This window comes from Quercus lobata, chromosome 3 (assembly GCF_001633185.2).
Source record: "Quercus lobata isolate SW786 chromosome 3, ValleyOak3.0 Primary Assembly, whole genome shotgun sequence".
Taxonomy (NCBI): Eukaryota; Viridiplantae; Streptophyta; class Magnoliopsida; order Fagales; family Fagaceae; genus Quercus; species Quercus lobata.
The window spans coordinates 70,426,656-70,435,017 of record NC_044906.1 but is presented as its reverse complement, the minus strand read 5'-3'; the positions used below and the strand labels follow the sequence as shown (position 1 = coordinate 70,435,017).

General features: G+C 29.8%; 1 protein-coding gene across 1 annotated transcript; it reads left to right on the top strand.

Annotated features, from left to right (window-relative positions):
• The first annotated feature begins 6,148 nt into the window (after positions 1-6,148).
• On the top strand, positions 6,149-7,857 carry LOC115981375 (receptor-like protein 7). The gene is made up of 2 exons (XM_031103519.1): positions 6,149-6,634; positions 6,718-7,857. The coding sequence occupies exons 1-2, from the start codon at positions 6,149-6,151 to the stop codon at positions 7,855-7,857; spliced, it is 1,626 nt and encodes a 541-aa protein (XP_030959379.1).
• The last annotated feature ends 505 nt before the right edge of the window (positions 7,858-8,362 follow it).

Below are 8,362 nucleotides of genomic sequence, written 5' to 3'. Positions count from 1 at the left end.
AGGAGATGTGAGAGTTCTATGATGTAACTCTTTTGGTGATAGTCGCTTTCAAACTTATGTGATGAATAATGTAGAAATTATGATTGATTACTATTTGCATATCATCTCACATGTATCTCGTGCTGTTACTAGTTGCACACACTACATAAGTTATTTTTTGCTAAACTTAGTACATGATATTATGTGTGAATTTGGTTTGGCCATCTAAGATTATATGTTCTTTGATTTTGATACAAAATATGTTCATTGATTGATATTTGGGGACAAAAAGTGTAACAATATTGTTTTTGGAAGATTTGGGTTGAAATCAAGTGTTTTTGAAAAACTTTTTAACTCATGCATTTCATTCATGAAATAAGTTGGTTTGAGTGTTTTTTGCATAAAACTTCTTTTGTTTTTCAAAATTTTTTTTCTAGATTTTATAGGGGGAGATTGTAGATTGCATCTAGGAGTTTTCTTGATATGTATTTTGGTTATTTTGGCTTTGATGTATTTATTTTGATTGGTTGTACAAGTTAGGGGGAGACATTATGTTTAATTGTTTTTATGTTTTTCTTGTTTCTTGTTTCATGTATGGTACATTGGTTATCGATTTATATTATGAGGTTATTCATGGTATATGTCTTTTTATGTTTTGTGAAATCAAGAAGTTAATTTTGTTTTACTTGTATTTTCCATACATGCGTTTATGTGTTTGTTGAGTGTTTCAGGAATTTACAAGTTAATTCAGTCATGGCTGCTGTTTACTTCAGCAACTGATAGATAGTGGTTTAGGTTGAATTGTAATTAGGGTTTTTTTAATTGAATGGGCTGTTTTACTTTGAGCATTTTTTTTGTAATGTGTTTTGTCACGGATTGCCAAAGGGGGAGTTTGTTAGGTTCTAAGACTTTAGGAACTAATGTATTAGAACTTCAATTTGTAATATGTTGGCAAACCAGGATCAAAACATAGAGTCTAGGTTTAGGCTTGCTCAAAGTGTGATTTATTGTAAAATTGGAATTGAGTGATTGCAGAAGTTATTGGACAAAATCTGCAAGGCTCGATCGATTAAAAATTAGACTCGATCGATCAAAACTTGTGCAGATTTATTTTTCTGTATAATTTCCAATTCAGCCCAAGCCCATATGACATGTAGGGTTAAGTGTTTTACTTCAAGTATAAAAGGAAAAACCCTAGCTATGTTTTAGAAGTCTTTTGGAGAGTTGAGTGTTGAATCTTCTGTGAGATCTAGAGGTGTTTACTTTTATACATACACAGAGTTATCAAGATCAAGATTCGCGTCAAGAACTTGATGATCTCTTCAGTTGCTGCTTAAAAAACTTTAAAGAAGATCTAAAATCTTTGAGTGGAGTCTCAAAGTCACAAGTAGGAGAACTTGTGGTTGCTGCAGATCAAGGAAAGAAGTAGTCCGTGGACTCGAAGCTGTCACGTGGTTGTGGTAGTAAGTTTTCTACTCGAGATAACAGTAGGATGTTAATGGTCTAAGTTCTATTGTAAAAACTTCATTTCTTTTATAATGGATTTGTTTTACCTTGAGGATAGCTAGGTTAAGTCCTCCACAGGTTTTTTACCGGTCAGGTTTTCCTAGGTTATCATATCGTTGTGTTCTTTATATTTCCGCATTATTTACATGATATGATTTTATTGTGTTAACCTAGAACTGAATAATTTATCTAAGTAATTACTTGGCTAAATAATTAGGTTAAACAACTTGTGTTAAGGGGTCTAAAAACGTACATAATCCAAACATTATAGAGAGATAAATCAAAATTATCCCAAACATTAACTGTGCATATATTGCAATATAATCTCCAATTATTATTTATGTAAATATATTAATTTATACATAGATAGTGGAAATATGCTTGCCAACTTATTAATAATAGAGATATGGTGGTACCAAGTACCAACTTATTAATCATAAAATGTTTTTTTTTTTTAATAGAAAAATTCTTAAAATGTATTGATATTATTCTTGTTCTCCTACTAATAATTGTGTTGCTTGACAAATGGTCTTGCAAGTAAAAAAATCTATGGTATGTTACACGATTGATTTATTTTTCATTGCGATGGCTTCTAGCCCGCTTGGAATTTTCAGTACGATGTTGAAAGTAGATTGGCCAATGAGAAAAAAGGCTTTTTCCCATTGATTGTAATTGGTTAATGGAGTTGTTGGGAGTTGATTTGGAACGACTTAAAACTAAAATCTCATCATTATCACCATATTCATTGGTTTTGATCCAAGACTTATTGCCCAAAAGATTAAGTAGAGAGAGAGAGAGAGAGAGAGAGAGAGAGAGATTGTTTGGTTGGAGTGATTTGAGGGGGGAGAGAAATCAAGGAAGAAAAAGAATGTTTGGATTGTTTGGTTGGCCTCCATAAACCAATCTTTTCAATTTAGAGAGAAAATTGGAGAGAAAAGAGAGCTTAAAAACAAATGAAAATTTTTGCCCCCATTTTAACATTGAGTTTGGCCTCTTTTATGATCTTAACAAAGTGAGCAAATTGAAAAATTAGAACTTTCATGAGATTATAAAATAAAAAACATACTTCAAACAAATAATTGTGTGCTATAAGTATGGCTTTAATAAAAAAATTAATGCTACTTAAATTCAAAAAAAAAACTTGATTATAATTGTTTTAAGCCCATTTAGTTATGACTAAAAGAGTTTGTTGATTAGAATTAAAAGATATTTGTTACCTCAACAATCAAAAAATGACGCTGTTAAAATTATTTTTAAATAAAATTGTCTTTTGATAAAAAATTTCTTCGGCATTCCTAATGTTATTAGGTCCACTTTTATTATTAAAAAAAAAAAAAAAATTGCTTGGGTCCATTACTTCTATTTATCAAGTGATTGGCCATTATTTATGGTGGTTGAATAAGAGATCTGAGATTTAATTCTTGCGTATATCAAAAATTGATTGGTGTTTTGGTTTGATGATATAAGAGCACAATCATTAGAAGCGAATATCATAGATTAAATCTCTATTAAAAAAAAGTGATTGGCCATTACTTCTGGAATATGTGCTAATATTAGTAACATTTTGTTAATATTTATCACCCAAAAATCTGTTATAGGTAATCATTGTTTATAAATATCGAATCAGTAAAAGAGGCCCAATACTATAGGCAATAAGCAATAGTAACAAAAAAATTTTAAATTTAATATTTAGAAATTATTAACACTTTATTAGTTTTCTATATGCTAGATATAAACACAAACACACACACACACACAAGAAAAAGAAGAAGAAGAAGATATGATAAAATGCACATTGCACTCTTTAAGTTTAGTTAAAATTTATTTTAGTTCTCTAACTTTACTCTTATTTAATGGAGTCTTCTAAGTTTCAAATTTATTCAGTTCAGATAAAAAAAATTGCCATTAAGTACGCAATTAACTAATAAAAAAAATGTTATGAAAAAAAATCTTACATAAAAAAAAAAAAAAAAAAAAAAAAAAAAAAAAAACTATAAAATATTTTTATTAATTTTATATTTTTTTATGCAAAAATAATATTTTTTTAAAGGAAATTTTTTAACAAAATTAGACATGATCCTGAATTGAATCAATTAGAATTTCAGAGACAATTAAACAAAATTAGACAAAATTAGACTAAAATCTTTTTTAAAAGCAATTAAATGAAAGTAAAATTAGATGATTGAGCTGAACTTCGGCTAAATTTTGAAGGTACAATTTGCATTTTAACCAATATTTATAATTGAGTGACCAAAATGCCACACAAAGAAAGCAATTTACCGACAAAAAAGGGAATTCATTTTATTTTTCCCCCTCCCTCACACAATTGTAATAAATCCAAAAACGATTGTCCTCTTCATAAACAAACATTCTAAATTTATTATTATGCTATGATAATTCCATCTAATGCAACAGTTAACTAGCTGTCCGTATTCTGCAATAGCTAGCTTAATCTGCACCATGGACATTCAAAAAAACATTTGTGGTAATAATAGTCTACTTGACAACATCAATAATTGAACGTTTCAAAACCTGTTAATGGACTATAGCATGTTAGGAATGAAATGAGCACCTTCACTATCACAACGGTGTATGGAAAAAAAATTCCAGTCAATACTGATAGTGATAGCATAGTATGAATCGATGAGCACGTTCACTATCAGACCTTTCAAATCAATACGGTGAAAGCACTTGAAATCCAAATTCAATTTAGATTTTCAACTACAAAAAATCATATACTATATAATAAAAGTTAAGTTTAAACACCGTAGTTGCACCATGTGACTTCACCAAATTGAAGAAATTTTATTAAATTTTTAGATTTTTAAAGAACTAAAAAAGAATAATATATTACCAGGACTCTAATTCATTCTTATCATTAAATAAAATTAGATTTTCTCTATAAAAAAATTAGATAAACATTATTTTTTTATTTGTTAGGATATATTTCTTAAATTAAGGGATAATATTTAACATACAAAAATTTAATTTAGATAATATTTATCATCTAATTAACATTATTTTTTTATTTGTTAGGATATAATTCTTAAATTAGGGGATAATATTTAACATACCAAAATTTAATTTAGATAATATTTATCATCTAAATTTTCAAAATTTTAATATTATTTTATTAGAATATCAAGCTACAAAACTTGATTATTAAGGGATAACCATAATCCAAATTCTTCAAGAGATGATTAATATAAATCTATCCCAAGAAACAGTATCTATCTCCAATAATTTGATAATCTCTATCTATTCCAAAAAATAGTATATATCTCCATTAATTTGATAATTTCTACGTTGATGACATTAATATATATATATATATATATCAAAATTCCTTATAGCTATCAACCACGTTTTCTTTCTCTCTCTCTCTCTCTCTCTCTCTCTCTCTCTCTCTCTTTTAATTTTTAATTTTTTATATGTTACGTTATGTTGAATCAACTCTCTTTTTTTTTTTTTCTTTTCTTTTTTTCATTCTATTCATATGACCTTTTTCTAATTCCAATTTTTATGGGATAAAAACAAACACATTGATTAAATATCTTTAATTTCAATAAGATTTAAATGAATTATATTTCAAATGGAACTCTACCAATATATATAACCCTATATATCCTTTTTGGAGTGAAGCTTATTTCAATATGTGAATGCCTAAATCCCATGACAATGCAGGTATGCATTCTTTCTTCTTTTAGTATTATTATTTTCATTTGTTTATTTTCTTTAGTGTTATTATTGGTTTTTTTTCTTCATGTGATTTTAATTAATGAATTCAAAACATATGAAAACATTGTCAAGTTTCTAAAGGCTCCTTCTTTGTTTTTGTATTTTGTTTTTATTAAATTGATTAGGTTTTGTGTATTGGTTGCCTTTTGTTTAAATTAATTTTCTTAGCTTTGATCTAATTTATATGCTTAGGGTTAGGGTCTTAGAATTAATGATTAAATATGGTTAGAATTAATAGATTAATTTTATCAATTTTCTTATTTGAATTTTATGTTACATCAAATTATCAAGATGTTCTACACGTTTATTCTTGAATTATCAACTTTAATTTTAATTTATAATATTATCAAGATTATATTAATTTTATATGTATCAATTGTTTAATACTTTTTTAAAATAATTATCGATTTAAAATTCAATTTGGAATTATCAATTTAATTTAGTTTTAGGAAGAAATCTTGCCCCTTATTTTAGTGAGATAATTATTTACACTTGATAATTTTTTTCTTTTATCTTTATTGAATATATTAAAATATATAATTATTTATATATTTATTTTATAAGTTTTTTCATAAAACCGTGCAACGCATAGGTCTATAACTAGTATAAATAAAAATTAAGATAAATATTCAATTACGTTAGTCCTTTCAACTTGGCTCCCATTATTCGCATTATTGTGCGTGTATAAATATCCTCACATATCATTGGTTCTTTATCGCTTATAACTTTTCCATTTACTTCATCTGTTGTAAAGATGTTCAGTATGGGGAAAATGAATCATAAATACCTGCCTTTATTCCTTGCCACTTGTTTGTTCTTCATTTCTCTTTCTCAAACTACCTCTAATACTTCCTCTCAACATCATTGCCTCCATGATCAAAGTGCTCATTTGCTGCAACTAAGGCAAGAATTTGTTGAAAAGAAAATGTATTTTGATTACAATGATTACTATAATGGTTCTTATCCAGAGATGATGTCTTGGAAGGTAGATAGTGATTGTTGTTCTTGGGATGGGGTCACATGTGATGCAGAGAATGGTGAGGTGATTGGCTTAGACCTGAGCAACAGTTGGCTTTATGGGCCTCTCAACTCTAACAGCAATCTCTTCAGTTTGCGTCACCTTCGGAAACTCAACCTTGACTCCAACAACTTCTCTTCCTCCACAATCCCATCTGAATTTGGCCAGCTTGTGAGGTTAACCCATCTCAACCTCTCTTTTTCCTTCTTACATGGCCCAATTCCATTGGAAATTTCATGGCTATCCAATTTGGTTTCACTTGATCTCTCCTTCAATTATTTTAAGTACTTTGTTGGTGGTGATTATTATTATAAATTGTTGGATCTCAGAAGAATTCATCTTGAAGCACTTTTCCAGAACATGACATATTTGAGAGCGCTTCATCTAAACAAAGTGAACATTTCATCGTCACTACCTTAATCCCTGCAAATTTGTCTTCCTTGACTTCTCTTTCTCTGTCTTGGTGCAAGTTGCAGGGTAAATTTCCCTCAGATATTTTCCTGTTGCCCAAGATACAAGTCATTAATCTATCATATAATCGAGAACTCGTTGGTTTTCTTCCCAAATTTTGGTCTTTTAGTTCCTTAAAGGAATTGCGTCTTTGGACAACAAATTTTTCTGGGGAATTTACCAATTCAATCGATAACCTTGGGTCCTTGAATGTTTTGGATCTTTCCGAAACAAATTTATTTGGGGAATTGCCCAATTCAATCAGCAACCTCAAGTCCTTGAATTATTTGGATCTTAGTTCAAGTAATATTTCAGGGGCAAGTCCCCCTTCTATTGGAAACCTATCACAACTTACTTACCTTTCCCTCTCATATAACAATTTACATGGCCAACTTCCTTCCACATCGGGAAACCTTGCAAAACTCACTCATTTGAGTCTTGACAATATCCTTTACTATCGGGAAGTACCATCTTTCTTGGGAAATCTTACACAACTAGAAGACTTAAGCCTTTCGAATAACAATTTTGACTGTGGCTTCCCAATTTGGCTAACAAATATTACTAAACACCGTTCGATAGTTTTCTTGAGAAATCAGTTGAAAGGGAAAATCCCATCCGAAATAAGTAGACTTCCTAATTTGTCAAGCCTTGACTTGTCTCAAAGCTCATTCATAGAGGCCATTCCCTCGGTTTTGTTTACAATCCCTTCATTGTATACACTAGTTCTAGATCAAAATCAGCTCATTCTCCCTCTCAAATTCCAAAATATCTCTTTATCACCACTATATTACCTTGGGTTGAGTGAAAACAAAATGAATGAATTGATGCTAGGGTCAATTGTCAATTTCACTAAGTTACAATACCTACGACTTTCTTCAATCAACCTAGAGGGCATGGTGGAATTGAACAATTTCTTCAAGCTTAAAGAGCTTCAGTCTCTTGATCTTTCAGGTAACGAAGTATTTGTTTCAAAAGCAAACATCAATTCAACCCTTCCCAAATTTTCATCTTTGTGGTTGTCTTCATTCAATTTGTCTAAATTTCCAACTTTTCTAGAAGCCCAGAATGAATTGCAAAATTTAGACCTTTCCAACAACGACATTGAGGGTAACATACTTTTGGAATGTTGGAAAAGAGACATTGGAATACCTAAATCTTTCCCATAACCTTTTACACAAATTTGAGCAACCTCTAGTAGTTCTTCCATGGAAAAATATGTACCTTTTAGACTTTAGTTCCAACATGTTGCAAGTGTCATTTCCTATTCCCCCATTGTCTGCACAATAGTTTTTGGCTTCAAAAAATAAATTGACCGGAAGTATCCCCCCAATGATATGTAAGGTGCATGCTCTAGAAGTCCTTGATGTGTCTAATAACCAATTGACTAGTCAGATTCCACAATGTTTGCTGAACTCAAGCAATTCTCTTGTAGTATTGGCTATGAAAAATAACCACTTTCAAGGAAACATGCCTGAAACATTCAAAAATGGATGTAGTTTGGTGACACTAGAGTTGAATCACAACCAAATACATGGGAAGATTCCATAATCACTTGTCAAATGTAAAATGCTAGAAGTTTTGAATCTTGGAAATAACAAACTGAATGATACATTCCCTTTCTGGTTGGAGTCTTTACCAGAGTTACGGATTCTTGTCTTGCGAGCAAATAGA